We start from the raw sequence: 22,582 nt of genomic DNA on the forward strand, positions 1-22,582 counted from the left end.
CAGACACCCTCGGCATCATTTGCGACACCGCCCGCCTACTGGGATGCGGGCAAGTTAATCCAGGTTTATTAACCTCTCCAGCCTTTTCTATAAAGAGAAGTATTTGGGTATTTTAAGGGGCTTTTTAAAAAAAGATTTTACTTATTTATTTGACAGAGAGATCACAAGTAGGCAGAGAGGCAGGCAGAGAAGGGGGGAGGAGCAGGCTCCCCACTGAGCAGAGAGCCCGATGCGGGGCTTAATCCCAGGACCCTGAGAGCATGACCTGAGCCGAAGGCAGAGGCTTTAACCCACTGAGCCACCCAGGCGCCCCAGGTATTTTAAGGGGCTTTAAAGAGAAATATACCCGCCTCCTCCCGAAAAGGACAGATGAAAGAAGGACAAACTAACCTGGCAACCGCCTCAAGACTATTACTATAGATATTGATCCGCCCAACAAACCTGCAAAAAGAACATAATGGCAAATGTGTCTTCTTTATCAAGGTAAAGATCGATATATACCACGTAAATGGGAATGAATCAAGATACAGATAATACAAAAGAGGTAAGACTGAATGAACTACAAAAACCCATTATATTTCTGGGGAAAAAAGTTATGCTGAACCAACACAATGTGTAACATTTTCATATAATTTTAAAAATAATAGTATGGGTTATAAGAACACAGAGATTTGAAATTGATTTTCAGACTCTACTTGGCACTGCGCGTGCACAGAACACCCCCGCTCATTTATACGTTTCACAAATAATTACCCTCTATGCTGGGTGCATGTGAAGAGAGGTTTCTGGTGCTAACACACAACATAAACCCCTTAGTTCAGTGGTTCTTTCACTTGTGTGTGCACCAGACCCACTGGAGTGCTTGTTAAACGGGGCACTTTGGGGCGCCACCCCCAAGCTTTGGAGTCAGATGAGAATCTGCATTCCCAACAAGTTTCCAAGTGACGCCGTGCTGGCCCAAGATCACCCTTTGAGAACCACTGCATGAGTCTCAGGGGGCAAACATCTGATGACCATCTCAGAAATTTCCAACCTTTGTCTTTCGGCTGATCGCAATACCGAGCTTGATCTGCTCACTTAACGTGGCTAGACACACGATAATGTGCATTTCTCAACAAATGGGGTAAGGCGGCCTAACTCTCCTTAACAAGAGAGAGTTATGCGTATTTTATAGTTTGCATCATCATTGTTTTTCAGAAAAAGTGAACTGTGATTACTACGTACACAAAGTACGATGGTCTGCTCATTTAGTCACCACGTGTTAATTGTGCCAGTGCTGTGGTAGGTGCTGGGGACCCAGTAGGTAGCCAGAAAGACATGCTCCTCCTACTAAAGGCAGACAAGTTAACAGGCAATTACAATGTAAATGATCACCGCTCAGGTTGTGGAAGTACAGGTGTTCTGAAGTCACAAATCAAGGACACTCAATCTAGTCCAGAGAAATCAGGAATAACCTTCCATGCCCTAAAATTCTCCTTCATATTTAAGGTAACTGAAAAATTTAGAAGCTGCCATATGAACATGCAGAAACGCATCCTGGTCTCTAACACGGGCAGAATTGGCCACTCCTCCTCCTGTGACTCCATGGGCCTTTCACTCCGTTCTATTACGTCGCTGTACTATAGGCCTAGCTTTAATAAATATTTATCTGCCTTGCAAAGTCTGAGCTCCCTGAAGGCAGGGAACAGCTGTTTTGTTTTATGATCCTAGTTCCTACTCTCAGGGTGCATACGGAATAAAGGAGTGATGGGAAGGAGGGAAGGCACTGTTCTTGTAGTAGGATGAATACTCTGTTTTTCCGCTACTGTGCGCTGGTGTTAAGCCACATCCAACCATTTGGCCCCCCATTATGACCAAGAGAATTCGTTAACAAGATGCCTGGCATGGGTAATGGATGCCATCTGTAAGAGGGAATAGAATGAGATTAACTGGCCCACGTGGGGATAAAACTTGTTACTCTACCCTCATTAACAGCACGCTCTAATCAACCAAACTAACCAGTCTTAAAAATCAAATGCCAAATTTCTGAGAACCTACAATAACTGTTCATCAGCAAGTCTACTCCAGAAAGCCCAAGTATAGTAAAATAGAGGAAATCCCAGTAGACAGAAAGCAGCCTATTTGCTTTCAGTTCAGCATAATCCTCATAAAAAAGGACAGTGTGTGGCCCCATATCCCCTTCCTCTCTTTAATGTTGGAGGACATATCCAGTGGCTTATTTTTGTTTTCATTAACTCTGATTAATACACGAATCTGACAGAGCAGCCTTACGGGGTAACATAATCTTAAAACGTGATAGATGGTCGTGTTTACAAATAAATAGGTAAGGTGTCTGGGCCCACAGTGATTTATCTCGGGCTGGTAGCGAACAAGGCTGATTTGATTCATTTCCCTGCCAGAAGGAAAGAACGGCTCATAAAAACACGAGCGAAGGAGGGCTGGAAAGTGGTGGGTGTCTCTTCGCGATACCGGTGGCAAGGAGCAGCAGAGTCAACAGACCATCGCACAGGGCAGATCACGACCAGGGGACTCTTACTTGTAGAGGTCCGGCTGCGGCTGCTCACATTCGATTGCTGCTCGGAGGGTATCAATGGACTCAGCTGTACATAGTGCAATGGTGTCCCGTACCGCATAATGTGTCTAGATGAGGAAAGCAGAAGAAAAAGCAAAATCAAGACAAAGGGATTCTTTTCATCATCGTACACCCACCTTATTCCAGCAATACAGTATGTTTTTAGTAAGAGGCTTTGGCAGAATAATACAAATATTGATGCACGTTTCCGACTAACTAAATTTTAAGGCATTATTCTTTGAATATATTACAAATAATTAGAAAGATAACCCCACTGCAAAGAGATTTAGAAGATAATGAAAAAACTAAAAGCTTTCCCTGATAGTTAGAGCAGAGAGAATTCCATTTGTAGCATGCATATCCTTAACGGAAAACCCAATGAAAAACTTAATCCATTCACTTTTTCTCCTATTTATAGAACTGAGCCCTGTTATTTTGTTCACCAGAGGGTACCGCGATATCAATGTATACATATGAATTGAACATAAATAACCCTTTGGGTCATAAGAAGGCTAACATTTTGCCAACTGAAAGAAAAAATTCATTAATAGTTCCACTATACAAACAGCATAATTAATCATATTGAAAATGCCCAAAGAGGCTACATTTCATAGGAAGAGCAGTGATATGATGTGTTTTGCTTTAGTCAGACAGTTGGCATATTCTACTAGAGTATATTATGCACTTGATTTACCCAGAACTCAAGGCAGGCGCCAATAAACCCATTTATAAATCATCAAAGGAGGGCTAACACAGACTCCAAGACTGCACCACTTATGCAGAAGGGAAAGCTGTCACATGGTCTTCTGGGAATATTACGGAACTGCCTGAGTTCTATTTAAAACTCTCCCCTGATTTTGAAAACCTATGTACTTTTTAGCAGATCTGATCCGATCGACTTAACTGAACAAAGAAGCCACTTAAAAGTTTTCTTCCTCTAAACAACTTTTTCCCCTATTAGGGCATCTTTAGGTAGACTTCTTGATTTCTATCCTTACATTTCTTCAAATTTAATTTTACTTTTGAACAGTTTAAATGCACTAGTTCATGGCCATGCCCTTGAAGTACAGGCATTTCAGTTCCTGTTTCACATACTGAGTTCTGGTTCTCGACTCCAGATGGAAAAAACAAGCAGAGAAAAGCCCTCAAGGATACACACTGAGGTGAGCACATTAGTGCCCTTCCTTAAACGCAGCACAGAGAGGATACACCTTCATACCCTGTGGAGCTCTGGATGACGGCCAAGAACGGATTGCCATTAAGTACCGTGGAAGAAAGTTAGCCTCCAATTTGAGCAAACTTACTTTAGCGTGTTTATAATTCTTCCTAGTTGCAATGAACAAACATTTGCCAAACAAAACCCTAAGGTGTTTTTTAAAAAGCAACCAAACTACTCCAAGATAGAGTTTCTATATGCCATGAATAAACATTTTTCAAGAAACTCATCACTTTAAGAATAAAAATAGATAGGCAGTTAGAGTACAGGAAGTTATTTTTATAGTTACATAGTTTAAGCCTACAATGACATTCATTTGAAGAAGCCCAAAGAAAACATCGAATGGGATATGTCAACGATATCAATGCAAACAGGGCTACAGAAAACGTGGTGGCTTTTATTTGGGGCATGGATTTTCCTCGCCGAACAGCACGCTTTTCCTTAAAGTTGGGTAACTGTTTAGACGTTCAAACACAATTATATAAAAGCTGCCGTCAAATACAAAACTTGCACAAATAGGAAAAAACAAGATAAAAGACTGGGAGCCGTGGGAAGCAGTCCTGTATGACTAACTACCCTGAGCTCGAGATGTTGAGGCAAGGTTTCCTCTCCCTTACTTTGCAGTTGGATTCCCCATCAAGACTGGCTGTAGTCACGTAACAGGTTCCGTCGCCAGTGCACGATGAGAGAAGAATGAGATCACAGGGGAAGGTTTCATCTGCCTGTACTTCTACTACATCACCGACCTAGCAGAGAGAGAAAAAGAAATACAAATATTCTTAATTCCAAACAAAGCATTCATTACACCTCAAACTGAAGCCGAAACAGGAGCAAGAGACCCCTCCAGCTCCTAGGGAGTGTCTCAGCATCACACGCCACGGGAAAGATGATGAAAAGAACATTATTCCACATTCAGAATCCTCTGCAAGGTCACCAGGACTGACTGATGCTGTCAGATTACCTTACCAGTGAACTTTACTTTCAAAGAAACCATTTCAGTACCCTGGGAGCCGTCGGCTCTCTGACGTTTTTTTTGGCACTGCTGTTCGATAAGACAATGACCACTGTCAGTTCATGAAATCAGTCCTGAAAATCTGCGTGTCTCGACCTGAGCACTTCCTGAACACTGGGCAGCCACCGTCCTACTCCGTGTCGTGCGTATTTCAGCATGCTTTGCTTTGCCTGTGCTAACACCAGCTGTTACTGTTGGGTGCCAGGCCCTTCTTCAGTGCTCGGAAAAACTTTGCCAGCTGGAGAGGCATCTACTTTTCCCATAACATTTGACAAAGAAATAATTTTCAAACAGGTCGCTTTCCAATAATTTATCCTGCAATCAGAAGACTCCATTAATACAGCCATGGGAAATGATCTCCTCTCAGCAAGTACCCAAAGCTCAAGTAGAGGAAAACCATGAGGAGAAATCAGTAACCATTTCTAGTGCAGATTATTTAAAATGTAGGGAATATGTCATAATGGTTAAAAGGTAGAACTTTTTCTTGTCTTTTTTTTTAAGATTTCATTTATTTATTGAACAGACAGAGATCACAAGCAGGCAGAGAGGGAAGCAGAGAGAGAGGAGGAAGCAAGCTCCCCGCTGAGCAGAGAGCCCGATGCGGGGCTCGATCCCAGGACCCCGGGATCATGATCTGAGCCGAAGGCAGAGGCCTTAACCCACTGAGCCACCCAGGCGCCCCCGGTAGAACTTTTTCTTAAAGATTTTACTTATTAATGTATTTGAGAGAGGGAGAGAGTGCAGGGGGAGGGGCAGAGGGAGAGCGACACACAGATTCCGCGCTCAGCGCGAGCCCAAAGTCAGGCTCAATCTCCTAACCCGGAGATCATGACTTGAGCGGAAATCAAGAGTCAAGACACTTAACCCACTGAGCCACCCAGGCGCCCCACAAAGTAGGACTCTGTAACCTGACTTTGTGGCCCAGCTCTGCCACTTCACCACATGAGCTCGGGTGAGTGCCTCAGGTGATTAGAACTACCTCACAGGACTGGTTTGAGCATGAAAGGAGGACACAGGTAAAACGGTGAGCAGAGGACCTAGCACATATTCACCATTGGATAATTCTTACAAATACACGGCCACTACTTTACTCCCCACCTCTGAAGAGTCCTGACAGTTTGGGGGAAGGACACAAGAAATCGTCTAGAGTTCAGGGCCTCCCAAACTTTTTCATCCCGTGGCAGAGAAAATTTTGTGCAGCACCTCAGATGAAGGGAGGAAGCTGCTTGTGTCAGAAGATAACCCACTCTGGGAGGGAGTCCACACCTAGCACACCAACCCGGACACACCGGTCGTGAAACGCTGAATTAATGACACACACCTGTCTCCTATCTGCTACATGATTTGGCAGAGAAAGATGTGGATTTCAAGACCGATTCAGGAACAATTTTATTTTCTCGCCAATCTTAATCAGCAGCCAAGAGCAAGAGCATCATTAACTGAACTAATTTGTAAATAATATTTTGTTGGATCGTTCCTTTCTCCCTTACATAAACACTTGTGTTGCTTGCATAAAACCACAACCTATGATTAAATCCACAGAAGAGACATAACAATCAAAATCCTAAATCATCTTAAAAGAAGGAAACGCTCATTCAAGGATGGAAGATGATTCTTAGGCAGCGACACATAAAAACCACAAAGAGACAATCTTTTCTACAGCACGTATGATTTGCTCAGATATGAACTGTGAAGGTTCTGTACCTGGAGTGCAAGTTGAGGCTGGTGACATGGCCAGAGGGCAGATCTCAGGGGGCGGGTAGGCCAGGCTCAGGGGGTCAAGCCTTACCCTAAGGCAAGGGGCGGGGAGGGCTTTTTAAAGAAAGGGAACAACACGGTACACGGGGACATTCAACGGGGGCTCTGTTTCCATTTAGCAAAGTTAAAAGCAGTAAAAGAACATCACCATCCCTCATGATAAATATTAGAAAACGCCAGATCATCGACAAAATTCTGTGTTTTTTTAGTTCATCAGAAAGCTGAGGTTGCGAGGCAACCAAGTGAACTGAATTTCAAAGGGCAGAAAGTCCTTCCGAGGAGAGACAGGAGAAGCGAACGGACTCTTGCAGAAGAAGAAAACAAGTGGATTTTGAACGGATTCTTCTTTTTTTTTTTTTTGAAGATTTTATTTATTTATTTGACAGAGATCACAAGTAGGCAGAGAGGCAGGCAGAGAGAGAGAGGAGGAAGCAGGCTCCCCGCTGAGCAGAGAGCCCGATGCGGGACTTGATCCCAGGACCCTGAGACCATGACCCGAGCCGAAGGCAGAGGCCTAACCCACTGAGCCACCCAGGTGCCCCTTGAACGGATTCGTAAAGGCTTGGTAGGAGCTAATGTGACAGTCTGAAATCTGTAAACCCAAGCAAAAAGAGGGGATCATAACCACGCATCAGTTCTGCTCTGCAGGCATCCACTGGGTGCTGGGGAGACAAGGCGAGGGCCGGAGACCTACAGGAGCCTGCCCTCACTGGCACAGGCATGTCGCTTACGCCGGACCGCTGTGGAGACAGATGCTGTGGAGACAGATGCGAGAGATGCGGGAATCTCGGACCCTCCTCTCGCTTGAGGCAAAACCCGTCTGTGTCTAGGAGAAAGGCAAGCAAAACCCTCCCTGGCCTGGTCTCAGGAAAACGTCACCACTGCTAGAGGAGACACAACACCATCTGCTGCTGGGGACGGGACAGAAAACCCGTGGCTACGGGGCGCTAGCCCGGGAAGTTCAACTGCCATTGGAGGGGAGGTGGCAGTTCTGAGACAAGGTATTCAGGAGTGAGGCAAAGGTGCGCGCACCCTGCTTAATGCTGAGACTCCAGCAGGAGGACCAAGGAATCACTCTGTTCTGGGGACACCTGGGTGGCTCAGTTGCTAAACATCTGCCTTCAGCTCAGGTCATGATCCCAGGGTCCTCGGATCGAGACCCACATCAGGCTCAGTCGGAAGCCTGCTTCTCTCTCTCCCACTCCCCCTGCTTGTGTTCCCTCTCTCGCTGTGTCTCTATCAAATAAATAAAAAAAATCTTTTTTTAAAATATTTTTATTTATTTATTTGACAGACAGAGATCACAAGTAGGCAGAGAGGCAGGCAGAGAGAGAGGAGGAAGCAGGCTTCCCGCTGAACAGAGAGCCCACCCAATATGGGACTCGATCCCAGGACCCTCAGATCATGGCCTGAGCAGAAGGCAGAGGCTTAACCCACTGAGCCACCCAGGCACCCCAATAAATAAAATCTTAAAAAAAAAAAAAAAAGAAATCACTCTGTTCCTCCCAGGAGCCTAGCAATAAGAATAACAATAAGAAACGGCAATCCACCTCCCCTCCTGGGGGGGGAGGAACAGGAATACTGAGCAAGGCCCTCTGGCCCCCCCAGGTCCTACACCAAGCACTCCCAGAACTGGAATTTCCAGTGGGGTACTGAAAGCAGCTATGGCCACAACAAACACCCAAGCCAGCTCGACTCCCCATTAGCCTGAATAAACCTTCACATTCATGGGCTAACAGGAGAGGTGTGCCCGTTGCAGATCATAAATACTGTTTACCTTGGTCTCTAGCATTGTTTTACATATAATGTCCAAAATTCAATTAAAAAAAAAAAACAACAACTACAAAACCAAAAAGACCTAACACCAAGATATAAAGGAGTCAGCACAGGACCCGTCCTGGAAATGTTGAGATTTTGGATTAAAATTAAAAATAAATTAAAATTAAAATTAAATTAAAATTAAAAATAAAAATAACTATGATTAAAATATTAAAGTATTTTGTGGAAAAGGCAGACACCATACATGTGCACATGAAGAATTTGGGCAGAGGGGCGCCTGGGTGGCTCAGTGGGTTAAAGCCCCTGCTTCGGCTCAGGTCATGATCCCACGGTCCTGGGATGGAGCCCCACATTGGGCTCTCTGCTCAGCAGGAAGCCTGCTTCCTCCTCTCTCTCTCTCTGCCTGCCTCTCTGCCTACTTGTGATTTCTGTCTGTCAAACAAATAAATAAAAATTAAAAAAAAAAAAGAATTTGGGCAGAGATGGAAACTATAAGAAAAGGCAAAAGGGAAAGTTAGAAAAGAAAAAAATAAGTCCTCCCATGGACTTATTAGCAGACTGGATACAATAAAGGCAATAATCAGAAAACCTGAAGAAACTCTTCCAGTGTTTCCAATACCAAAACCTATACTCTCTTCCTTACAAAGAACCATGCTTTTACCTTGAATTCCTCAAGGCCTCTTTGTCAGCTCTCTTTTCTATATTCTAGGATTCGATTCACTCCCATGGCTTCATGTGCCATCTACATGTTGATGAAATCCAAATTTCAATTGCCAGCTCAAACATCTCGAAGCTCCAGGCTTGACAATTCCATCCGGATGTCTAACAGGTATCTCAAAATGAACACGGCTAACATGGAATTTTTTTACTTCCCTTTCACTCCTACATCTATCACTAAACCTGTTCTTCTCCCAGCCTTCTCCATCTTAATCACCAGCATTTTGTTTAATAGCTCTATTTAATTCACTCAGTTGCTCAGGCCAAAACCAAGAAGGATATCTTTATCTTTTTTCCTCTTTTTCTCCCTCCCTGCACCCAGTACATCTCTAAGTCCTGATGAGATTACATCCAAAAAATATCCTGAATATATCCATTTGGCTTAATCCTGAGACAGGTGAGACAAAGTTGTGGTTATGAGCACAATTCATAATCCAAACTTGTTTCAAATCCCAAGTTCTCCACTTACTCATCATGAACAAGTTTCTTAATCTCCCTGTGCCTCAGTTTTATCATTTGTAAAGAGGGAATAATCAAAGTACCTACTTCATAGGACTGTTATAAAGTAAGGATTAAATCAGTTAATATATGGGGCACCTGGGTGGCTCAGGGGGTTAAGCCTCTGCCTTCTGCTTGGGTCATGATCTCAGGGTCCTGGGATCGAGCCCCGCATCAGGCTCTCTGCTCAGCAGGGAGCCTGCTTCCCACCCCCAACCCGCCTGCCTCTCTGCCTGCTTGTGATCTCTGTCAAATAAATAAATAAAATCTTTTAAAAAAATAAATAAATCAGTTAATATAATGGGAAAGGCAATGCCTGGCATATTTATGTTATATATAAATGTTAACTACTATTTTTATTGTTATCTCTACTACTGTCATCCTAATACAGGTTCTTATCCTCTCCTGCAAGTCACTCTCTGGCTTTGAAACCCTTCAAAAAATTTCCACTGCACTGGGGATACACACCAAGTTACTCTCTTACTCAACAACAGTCTACCCACTTCCCCAGGCAAGCAATCAAACATTTAGATACTTTTAGTTTATAGGCATTTCTTGCAAATATTCCAGAAAGGGCCAAATCAAACAGCATTTCACACAATAGCATCAACTGATTTAATTAAGATTGTACCTGGTTGAGATCAGCCTCAAGGTAAAGAAGCCTGATGAACAAAAGCTGGAAGATGGGGTGGGGGTGTCTTTCTACGTGTGGGGGTGACAGTCAAATCAGAAAGAGGAAACAAGAGAAAGGGACAGATGTGGGAAACATTTACTTGCTTCACAATTTTACTTAGTGCCCTGGGAGGTACAGATTTAATGCTACGGATCACTTAGGCTGCATTTGGTTCTTAGGCTGAACAACCAAGCTGGGTTTCTAAGACCGGCTTGGCAACTTCAGATCCTAACCACTCTAGCTGAGGCTCTTCCCCTATGGGATGCAGAAAATGCAGAAAAGAAAAAAGGGAGATAGAAAGACATTCTCTATCAATCTCAGGTAACTCTCCCACTCTGTAGCCTTTTCCCCATTATTACTAAAAGAAGATGCAAGACAATATACCTATTGCTGTGAAGATGGAGAACTTATGTCCAACAATTCCCAGTGTTTAGTAAATAATTCAGCACTGATTAATACTTGATAAAAGTACAGGGAGGAGAGTATCATTTTTAATGAATCCCTATCACAACCCTGAAATCATTCTGGAATGGTATTTTCACCTGCTCTCTTCTCTTTCTGTTCTACCCATCTTCTTCCTATTTTGGAGAATCTGATTTCTATTACCTTTCATATTTTAATCCATATTCACACAGAAATAGTCTTTTAAAAATAATATCTTGGAAGATCAATAAAATCAACACACCCTTAGACAGACTAAGAAAAAAAAAAAGACAGCCTCAAATAGCTAAAAAAAGACATTACGTCTGATGCCACAGAAATAAAAAGGATTATAAGAGACTACTACAAAGAACTGTATGCCAACAAGTACGATAACTTCGAATAAATGGATAAACACCTAGAAACATACAGCCTGCCAAAATTGAATCACGAAGATATAAAAAATCTGAACAGACTCAAAGCTAGTGAGGAGATTGAAGCGGGAAGTGAAAACTTCCCCAAAAAGAAAACCCAGGGCTAAATAACCTCATAGGAGAATTATGCCAGACATTTAAAGAATAACACCAATTCTTCTCAAACTCTTCTGAAGACTCCAAGAGGAAGGAACACTCCCAAACTTGTTCTATAAGGTCTGAATTACTGATACCATTTTACCAGGAAAAGACTACAGACCAGTATCTTCACTGAATACTGATGAAAAAAGTCCTGAACAAATACTACCCAACCAAATCCAACAGCCCAATACAATGATCACACACCATGACCAAATGGGATGTATCCTTGGGAACGAAAGGATATACACAAAAATCAATCAGTGTAATGTAACATATAACAACAGACAAAAGCTAGATAATCATCTCAATCAAAGCAGAAAAAGAATTTGGCATAATTTAATACTCTTTCATGATAAAAACACTCAATGAACTACAAAGAGAGGGAAAAAAATGACCTCAACATAATAAAAGCTATATATGAAAAGCCCACAGCTAATATCCTACTCAGTGAGGAAAGAGTGAAAGGTTTTCCTCTAGTATCAGGAACAAAGCAAGGATATCCACTCCCAGCATGGCTATTCAATATTGTACTGAAGTTCTAGCCAGAGCAATTACACCAAACAAAAAAAAAAAAGGCATACAAGTTGGACAAGCACTAAAATTATTCTGGTTTGCAGATGACATAATATTATACATAAAAAACTCTAGATTCCGCACACACAAAAACCTGCTAGAATTAATATATGAATTAAACAGAGCTGCAGGATATAAAACCAACACTCAAAATCAGCTGCATTTTATATAGAAATGAGGAGATTGAATTTTTATTGCATTTTATATAGAAATGCAACTGATTTTGAGTGTTGGTTTTATATCCTAACAATGACCAATCCAAAAAGGATATTAAAAAAGGAATCTCTATTTACAATAGCATCAAAAAAAGAAAAAATACTTAGGAATAAACTTAACCAAAGAAGTTAAAGACTTGCACATTGAAAGCTACAAAGCGTTGCTAAAAGAAAGCAAAGTAATAAAAATAAAGGGAAAGCCATTTCACGTTCATGAGTTGGAAGACTTCAGACTGCTTAAATGCTTATACCATTCGAGCAATCTGCAAACTCAATGGAATTCCTACTAATATGTGAATGACATTTTTTGCAGACATAGAAAAAAATTCTTCTAATTTATATGGAATCTCAAGGACCCCAAACAGCCAAAATAATCTTGAAAAGAAAATAACTTGGGGAGTCTTCACAGTCCCAGATTTCGAAACATACTACTAAGCAACAGTAATCAGGATGGTATGGTACTCGCATAAAGATGAATATATAGACCAATGGAAGAGAGAGCCCACAAGTAAACCCTTGCATGTAGGGCCAAATGATTTTCTTTTCTTTTTTTTAAGATTTTATTTATTTATTTGACAGACAGAGATCACAAGTACGCAGACAGGCAGGCAGAGAGAGTGAAGGAAGCAGGCTCCCCACTGAACAGAGAGCACGATGTGGGGCTTGATCCCAGGACCCCGGGATCACGACCTGAGCCGAAGGCAGAGGCTTTAACCCACTGAGCCATCCAGGTGCCCTGCCAAAATGATTTTCAACAAGGGTGCCGAGACTATACAATAGGGAAAGGACAGTCTCTTCAACAAATGGTGTTGGGAAAGCTGGATAGCTACATGCAAATAATGAGGTTTGACTCTTCTCTTACACCACATACAAAAATTACTCAAGATGAATTAAAGACCTAATTATAATGGGCACGTGAGTTGCTTAGTCGGTTAAGCATCTGCTTTTGGCTCAGATCATGATATCGGGGTCCTGGGATCGAGCCCATGCTGGGCTCCCTGCTTAGCAGGGAGGCTACTTCTCCCTCTCCCTCTCCTCCTGCTCACACTCTCTCTCTCTCTCAAATTAATAAACAGAACTGTAGAAAAATAAAAAGACCTAAATGTAAGACCTGAACTTTTTAGATTCTTGGAAGAACATCAGGGAAAAGCTTCAGGATGTTGGATTCAATAAAGATTTCCTGGACATATACCAAAGTACAGGAAAAAAAATCAACATTAGAAATGGGAATAAATCTGGGCGCCTGGGTGGCTAGTCAGTTAACTGTCCATCCAACTCTTGATGTCGGTTCAGGTCCTGACTTCAGAGTTGGGAGTTCAGGCCCTGTGTTGAGCTCCACACCGGGTGTGCAAGCCTACTTTAAAAAAAAAAAAAAAAAAGAAAAAGAAATGGGAATATATCAAACTTAAAATTTTGCACCAAAGGAAATAATCAACAGAATGAAAAGGTAACCTATGGAATGGGAGAAAATACTTGCCAATCATATATCTGATATGGAGTTAATGTCCAGAATATATAAGAGAATTCTACAACTTAACAACAAATTAAAAAACGACTAAAGGATCCAAATAGACATTTCTCCAAGTACGATATACAAATGGCCAAAAAGCACATGAAAAGATGTTCCACATCTCTAATCATTTCAGAAATGCAAGTCAAAGCCACGATGAGATACTTTACACCCATTAGGATGGCCACCATCAAAAGAACAGAAACTAACAAGCCCTGGAGAAGAGGTGGAGAAGTTGAAACCCTTGTACACTCTAAGTGCAAAGATAAAATGATATATCCATTTTGGAAAAGAGTATGCAGGATCCTTGAAAAATCAAAAACAGAATGACCATATGATTAAGAAATTTTATTTCTGGGTATATAGCTAATGTAATTTAAAGCAGGATCTCAAAGACTTATTTGTACACCTGTGTTTGTCACAGCATCATTTACATTCCAAAGAGGTGGAAGCAATCCAAATGTCCATCAACAGCTGAACTGATAAAGAAAAGAGAGTATACGCACAAAATGGAATATGATGTAGTCTTAAAAGAGGGGACTTCCTGTCATATGCTACAACACGGATGAACCCCGAAGACATTATGCTAAGTGAAATAAGCCAGGCACAAAAGGACAAATGCTGTATGATTCCATTCGTAGGAAGTATTTCTCAAAAGTAGTCGGTCATAGAAAAGGGAAATAGAAAGGTATTTACCAAGGGCTGGGGAGGCAGGGGGAGCTCGTGTTTAATGGGTATAAAGTTTTAGTGTTACAAAATGAAAAGATTCCAGAGACTTGTTGTACAATGTGAATATACTTAACACTACTGGACTGTACACTAAAAATGGTTAGTTAAGATGGGGGGGCGCCTGGGTGGCTCAATGGGTTAAGCCTCTGCCTTCAGCTCAGGTCATGGTCTCAGGGTCCTGGGATCAAGCTCCACATCAGGCTCTCTGCTCAGCAGGGAGCCTGCTTCCCCCTCTCTCTCTGCCTGCCTCTCTGCCTACTTGTGATCTCTCTCTCTGTCAAATAAATAAATAAAATCTTTAAAAAAAAAAAAAAAGATGAGGGGGATGCCTGGCTGGCTTAGCTGGTGGAGCATGTGACTCTTGATCTTGGGGTTGTGAGTTCGAGTCCCACAATGCGTGTAGAGATTTTTTTAAAACAATAAAATCTTAGGGGTGCCTAGGTGGCTCAGTCGGTTAACCCTCTGACTTGTAGCTCAGGTCATGATCTCATGCCTGCTGGGATGGAGCCCCGTGCTGTTGGGCTCCGTGCTCAGCAGGGAGTTTCCGTTAAGATTCTCCTCCTCTTCTCCTCCCTAACCCCCCCAAATAACTAACTAAATCCTTACAAAAAATAAAACAAAAAAAATGGTTAAGATGGTTAAGATGGGCTCTCTTGGGGGCTTACTTTCAAGATGACCAAGAAAAGGAAAAATGGTTGTGTCACAAAGGGCGGTAGCCATGTGGGGCCTATGCAGGGTACCAACTGTGTAGTTGCGGGCCGAAGTCAAGGCCATTGAGAAGTTTGTTATTAGGATCACGGTACAGACCACCGCCATCAGGGGCATTTCCAAAGCAAATAGGTCTGCTAGACCTATGTCTGTCCCAAGCTGTCTGTGAGACTATGTTACTGCCCAAGCTGCGCCATTCCCAGTAAGCTATTCCAGAATCCCTCCTGAAGAATGGAAGGACCCGACACCCCCACCGATTTAGACCCGTGGGTGTTACCTCACCACCCTCACCAAAGCCCACGTAAGGAGCTAAGTCCTTAAGCACTGAAGAAAAACTGTTCTTCGAAAAAAAATACAATAAAATGTAGATTATACTTTAAAAAAAATGGTTAAGAGGCTCAATTTAATGTTATATGCTTTTGGGTCACAATGACAAAATGAAATTTAAAAAATAATATTTTGGGACAAAATATTTATAAAAGACATATCTGATAAAAGGCTGTTACCTAAAATATTAAGAAAAACTTTTAAAACTCAACAATAAGAAAATGAGCACTCTGATTCAACAGTGGGTACAGACTTGACTAGACAACCTCATGAAAGAAGATATTCAGATATCAAGGACACATATGACGAGATGTTGAACACCGTTATGTCATGAGGGAAATGCAAATTAAAACAAAAATGGGATACCACTACAAACCTATTAGAATTGCCAAAACCCAAAACACTGACAACAAATGTTGGCCAGGATGTGGAGAACCGGGAACTCCCATTGGGTGCCGATGGGAATGCAAAATGAAAAGCCTCTTTGGAGATAGCTTGGCAGCTTGTTACAAAATTAAACACGCTTTTACCAAACAATCCCATAAGCACACTCCTTGATATTTACCCAAATAAATTAAAATCTTATGTCCATGCAAGAACTCGAATATGGGGCACTTGGGTGGCTCAGTGGGTTAAGCCTCTGCCTTTGGCTCAGGTCATGATCTCAAGGTCCTGGGATCGAGCCCCGCATCGGGCTCTCTGCTCGGCGGGAGCCTGCCTCCCCCGCCTCTCTGCCTGCCTCTCTGCCTATTTGTGAACTCTCTCTCTGTGAAATAAATAAATAAAATTTAAAAAACATACTTAAAAAAAAAAAAAGAACTCACATATACATGTTTATAGCAGCTTTGTCCATAATTGCCACAACCTGGAAGCAACCAAGATGTCCCTCAGAAAGTGAATGGAGGGGCACCGGCATGGCTCAGTGGGTAAAGCCTCTGCCTTCGGCTTGGGTCATGATCCCAGGGTCCTGGAATCGAGCCCCGCATTGGGCTCTCTGCTCAGCAGGGAGCCTGCTTCCTCCTCTCTCTCTGCTGACTTCTGATCTCTGTCATATAAATAAATAAAATCTAAAAAAAAAAGGGGGGGAGCGGATACATAACTGGTCCATCTAGACAATGGATTAGTAAGCGCCAACAAGAAATGAGACATTGAGACATGAAAAGACATTGCATAATAAACTTAAATGCATATTGTTAAGTTAAAGAAGCCAATCTGGGGCGCCTGGGTGGCTCAGTTGGTTGGGCAACTGCCTTCGGCTCTGGTCATGATCCCAGGATCAAGCCCCACATCAGGCTCCCTCCTCAGTGGGGAGTCCACTTCTCCCTCTGACCCTTTCCTCTCTTATTTTCTCTCTCTCCCCCCTCTCTATCTCATAAATGAATGAATGAATGAATGAATGAATGAATCTTTAAAAAAAAAAGCCAATCTGAAAAGGCTACATACTATCATACTATACATAATTCTAACAGTATAATATTATGGAAAAGCAAAACTATAGAGAGAGTAAAAAGATTAGTGGTGTCCTGGGGTTGACAGAATGAAGGGATGACGAGACAAAGCATATATAAAGGATGTTTAGAGCAGCGAAGCGATTCTACCTGATACTAATAATGGTGAATCCTTGTCATTACACATTTGTCTAACGCCACTGAATTCGGAACAAGACTGAACCCTAATGAAAACTTATGGACTTTGGGTAATAATGATGTCCCAGTGTAGGTTCATGGATTGCAACAAAAATACCGCTATGGAACGCTGAGAGAAGTTGTACACATGTGGGAAAAGGGGGGTATATATGAAATCTGTACTTTCCTCAATTTTGCTGTGAACCCAAAACGGCTCTGAAAAAGTAAAGTTTATTATTAATTAAAATATTATCTGTTGGGAACAAAAAAGATTATTTGATGTGGAGAGGTCTAAAATCTTATTGACAGGGATCTTATTAAGTAATAATCAACAATGATTAATTTGGATTCAAAAAGAACTTGGGGGCACCTGGGTGGCTTAGTGGATTAAAGCCTCTTCCTTGGGCTCAGGTCATGATCCCAGGATTCTGGGATCAAGCCCCACATCGAGCTCTCTGCTCAGCAGGGAGCCTGCAACCCCTCCTGCTTCCCTCTCTGCCTACTTGTGATCTCTGTCAAATAAATAAAATCTTTAAAAAATAAAATAAAATAACTTTTTTTACAGTGATAGTAAAAGATGATACTATCTTAGAATTCTTGTACATTGCTGGTGGAACGTAAAATGGCACAGCTGCTGTGGAAAACAACTTGGTGGTTCATGAAAAAGTTGAACACAGAACTACCATATCATGTAGCGATTCTACTAAGTATATACCCCAAAGATCTGAAAATAGGTGATCAAACAAAAACTTGACTGTGAATATTCATACTAGCAATGTTCCTAATAGCCAACAGGTGGAAAAACCCCCAAATGTCCATCAACTGATGAATGGATAAAGCAAAAGTGGTGTAACCATATGATGGGATATTTAGTAAAAAGCAGGAATTACTAATATATGCTACAGTAAGAAGAGACCTTGAGAATATTGCAATAAGTGAGAGAAGGCAGACACAAAAGGCCACATAGTGTTGGATTCCATTTATATGAAATAATCTAGAATAGGTAAATCCATAGAGACAGAAAGAGGATTAGTGGTTGCCAGGGCGTGGGGGAGGGAGGAATGTGGCATGACTACTTAATGCCTATGGGGGTTACCTTTTGGGGTGATGAAAATGTTCTGGAACTCAAAAGTATTGACGGTTGCATAACAACACGAATATACTCAATTGTATATTCTAAAATGCTGTGTTTTACCACAATTTAAAAAAACGAACTACAAAAATACCTTGATTTTTTCACTCTCTTTTCTCACTCGCTTTGCATTTTCAATAATGTAAACAGTGCTCTTGTTGACTTCATTGTCAGCTCTGTGTCTTAGCCAATCCTCATATCCCTAGAATAAAAATAACTACAGTCAAGCTCACATAATGCAGTGAAGTTAATAAATTTCTATAGCCCCCTCTATGAATCACCAGCAGATATTTATACTTATAGTATTAATCTCAACTCACAGTGCTAAAGAGACAACATTGTTCATTTTTACAGCAAAAACTAAGATATGCTTTCAAAATACCCCTTAGGCAAATAGCTTTACCGTTGAAAGGTTTCTCCATTCTACAGATAAGTATCAATGAAAACACAGGCATCAGAACCTTAATATTCTTCAAATGTGAAAGGCTATGATTTATTCTTCTAATTCTACTCTTATTCAAGTTAATGTTAATTTATCTACCTTTTAATGTGACCATTTTTTCCCCTGGGTTTTATTTTCTAGCTCTAATCACTTAAATATATTCTTCTGTGGTATACTGTTGGGAGTGATCATTGCTGAGGAAATCTAATTCCTCCCCAGGGACAGAGAATTGAAAAGGCAAGTTAGGGTTATTTTTGACACAGAATCCACGACAAATTTTGGAAGTCAACAGTTAAACTTCTCCACTGGTAGTAAAGGAAACCATAAATTGGTGTTCATTTTTTAGAGTTAAAAGTAATCAGGGAAAGGTCTAATGGCTCATTTTAGTTTGGGTTTTTTGTATGAAGTAAATTTAAGCCAAAAGAACTAAGGAAAGAGGATGTTCATTTGTTTGAGCATGACCTCTTCTCCTTTTTTACATCACATTGCTTTTTTTCTTTAGAATAATGTCTGTACCTTTTCAAATGGAACTGTTTGAAAAAAATCTCTTGATCGCCTTCTGCTTTTTTCTCCAATGCTATATTCATTCCTGTTCTGTCCCTCTTTATGACAATGCTAGGCTATCACTTCCTACGGCACTTTCTGTGATGTCAGTGAGGAAAGAGAGGCCCTAAGATGAACTAGTAGAGGGAGTAAAATGAATCAGTAAGAGCTTTTGTAAGCCATACAGGCTATTCTTGGAACCAGCAATCCTATGATGTTAAAGAAAATAATCCTAACAGCCTAAGGGAAAGAACATTCCAGAAGTCTTTATTTAGCAACGAAACACTTGATAAAATATTCTTGCAGTTTCCGGTAGGCAAGATAGAAGACCAGATAACCCCAAGAGGAAAGGTAACCTTGTTCAAAATTCCATTAAACAGACCTTCATTTTCGAAGTTCTTGAGGATAGTTTTTAAAGCTCTTTGGTAAGTTACTGTCTAAAAGTATGTCTGCCATCAGTCAGGTCCTATGGACTGTTCCAGTATGTGATAAACGTTGCTAACCCACCCTTGACCTCCAGCTTCCCTTTTCCACTTTCAATTTCATGTGGAATTTTTCAAAGGTACTATCATATAAAAGGGTCAAAATATTTCCAAGTCATCAGCATCAGAAACCATGGCAATTGTCAGCGTTGACGAAAAGCGAGAATAAGTCTCCTCTGCCCACCACCCACTTCAGCAGCATCATGGAAGAAAACAAACACCAAGTACTTGGACTCTTGAGTTCTCTGCTTTAGGCGACAACAACAAAAATTTACCACACTGGGAATTTTTCAGAAAGACAGACCACACTGAAAAAAACTTAGACACATTAAAAATTCACCTCTCGGGGCGCCTGGGTGCCTCAGTGGGTTAAAGCCTCTGACTTCGGCTCAGGTCATGGTCTCAGGGTCCTGATATCGAGCCCTGCATTGGGCTTTCTGCTCAGCGGGGAGCCTGCTTCCTCCTCTCTCTCTCTGCCTGCCTCTCTGCCTGCCTCTCTGCCTACTTATGATCTCTCTCTCTCTCTCTCTGTGTCAAATAAATAAATAAAATATTTTTAAAAAATTCACCTCTCATTTCCTGACTGAGCTGTACCTTCTACTTTCTTTCTTTTAGGGTTACAACCCCACAACACAAATACTAAGGGGAAAAAAAGGCAAAAGAAATTAAAGAAATACCTTATGGTCATTTTAATATGTTTTCCATAGGAATCAAGGATGCGGCCCACTCTATATAAATATGAAAAAGGACCTTTGGCGATGAAATTCAAACCAGATGGGACCGAAAAGCAGGCATAATTGTAAATAAGAAATTTACCTGCTTGATGGCTGTAACAGTTATAACAAAGAAGAGTGGGAGTCCACTGGTAACCGGGCTAGTCGGTGTGTCCACTGTGACCTAGGTAAAGAAATTAAATTGAATGTAAAAGGAAAATAAGCCATTCGCTCATATACAGGGCTCATGATGCAACCATTTCGGGCAGAAATACAGACAAGACGTATCCTGGTAGCAGGGTCAATGTTAACTTTCATTAAAACAAAAGCGATCCACAGAGCAATTAGTATAAAGAAACAGTTCTAATTCAGGCTTAGTTTTCATTCCAGTTTGGATTAATGCCTTCCACGAAATAGAAGCAATCATTTACCATCTCTTTGTCGAGTACCATTCTTTCAGGCTGTGTGCTATCATCGGCCAGGCTCTAGAGATGCTGCTTTGAGTAAGAGAGAGAAAAGTCCCTGCCCTCGTAGAGCTGGCAGCTTTCACCAAGTGAAACACTGAAATCTAGAGAGTAAAGCAGAGTTAACTGCACGAAGCCCAGGCTTCCAGGCAGGCACAGAGGACAGCACAGACAACGTCTCTACGGTAGGAGGGGCGGGGGGGGGGGGCATGTCTAAAGAAATAAAGGAAGCCAGAGGCAGGAGAGAGTGTGGTGTAAGATGGGGCTGGAGATGGGGACAGAGGCAAGCCCAAGCAGGGCCTCTAGGCTAGAGTTCATTGTTTATCCCACAGTCGGAAGTAACTAGAGCTTTCAGGCAAGGAGCAGTCCCACGAACAGAACTACATTTCGAGAAGATCATCTTCCTGGATTTGTGGAAGTTCTTTCCATGTCTGCTGCTGTCCCCCTTGTCCAAGCCATCACCTTGTTCATGCCCCATGGCAGTAGACTCCTCCATAGGAACGGGGCGCCTGGGTGGCTCAGTCGGTTAAGGGTCTGCCTTCGGCTCAGGTCATGATACCAGGGTCCTGGCACTGAGCCCTGCATCAGGCTCCCTGCTCGGTGGGGAGCCTACTTCCCCCACTCCCTCTGCTGCTCTGCCTGCTTGTGGTCTCTCGCTCTCTCTAATAAATAAAATCTTTAAAAAATAAAAAGTACGAATGGCAAGGAATTTCTTGTCAGGGGTGATGTGAGATGACTCTTCTAAGTGTCTGGTGAACATGACTGGGTCGATGATGTTGTCATTCACTGAAACAACAAATAACGAGAGAGGACGAGATCTGAGGGACAGAGGACCATGAGTTCACTCTGCCCTGGCAACTCACTCCCGTCTCTATCCCCACCCAGGCTGGGCTCTGCCACATGCCCCGAGTTAGAGATACACGCTTTTATGTGGCTGTGGGCCTTCATGCACAGCCCAAGATATCCATCTGGCATTCTTCACCAGGTTAACTTGCTCTAATCTTTCAAGGCTTAATTCAGGTATCATCTACTCTTTGAAGTCTTCTTAAGCTCCTCTTGGTTAGAAAGACCTATGAACTCCCACTGTACCCCCACAGCATGTTGCTCATGCGACTTTTATGACTTGTACCGCATGAAATTAAATGGATAGGGGCGCCTGGGTGGCTCAGTGGGTTAAGCCTCTGCCTTCAGCTCATGTCATGATCTCAGGGTCCTGGGATCGAGCCCCGCATTGGGCTCTCTACTTGGTGGGGAGCCTGCCTCTCTCTGCCTGCCTCTCTGCCTACTTGTGATCTCTCTCTCTGTGTCATATAAATAAATAAAATTTTTTAAAAAAGAAATTAAATGGATATATGAGTGTAACATACATTCCTTAAGGACAGAAAAGCCCTGTCTTGATCTTCATTGCATCTGCTAGAATCTTTGTCATCTGGAAAAGCACAAGGCACACAGTAGGTGCTTGGTATACATTCACTGAACCAAACTGAACTGTGCTGCACACGATAAAGAATGACTCTCCTGGGCATCATTTTGTATGGTTTATTTTATGCTGTTTGTAAGGTATCTTACCATGGATCTAGAGTAGCTCCTTTTCAAATGTCCCATCATTTGAGACTAAAATTAGTTATTTCCCATATCACAACCCAGAATGGTTTTAAGTAGCAGGGCTAAATTAAATTACAGTACCATTTACTCAAAGCCTCAAAGTGGATAAACAGAGGCACTTAACATTAACAAGGCATTTGAGCAATTTCATTGGGATGTTTCTGCTTCGTTTAAAAAATGAAATGCGGGAAAAATATCCTTCCTGTAATAAAATTTTCTGGGGGTAATTTTGGTGAGGGAAAACTTGTAATAGCTCATAGTCTTAAAGATGGAAGAAGCAATTAAGATGTCTAA

General features: G+C 41.8%; 1 protein-coding gene across 2 annotated transcripts in view; it reads right to left on the minus strand.

The window, feature by feature from the left end:
• Positions 1–22,582, minus strand: part of ATP11C (ATPase phospholipid transporting 11C (ATP11C blood group)) — a 179,926-nt gene that overhangs the window by 66,866 nt on the left and 90,478 nt on the right. For both annotated transcript variants that reach the window (XM_080795248.1, XM_080795249.1), the window contains exons 4-8: positions 20,323–20,403; positions 18,134–18,241; positions 4,406–4,534; positions 2,537–2,640; positions 391–441 (exon numbers count right to left, since the gene is read on the minus strand). In XM_080795248.1, the coding sequence (XP_080651374.1) occupies positions 391–441; positions 2,537–2,640; positions 4,406–4,534; positions 18,134–18,241; positions 20,323–20,403 (473 nt within the window). The remainder of the gene's footprint in view (positions 1–390; positions 442–2,536; positions 2,641–4,405; positions 4,535–18,133; positions 18,242–20,322; positions 20,404–22,582) is intronic.

The sequence above is a fragment of the Martes martes genome (assembly GCF_963455335.1).
Source record: "Martes martes genome assembly, chromosome: X".
Taxonomy (NCBI): Eukaryota; Metazoa; Chordata; class Mammalia; order Carnivora; family Mustelidae; genus Martes; species Martes martes.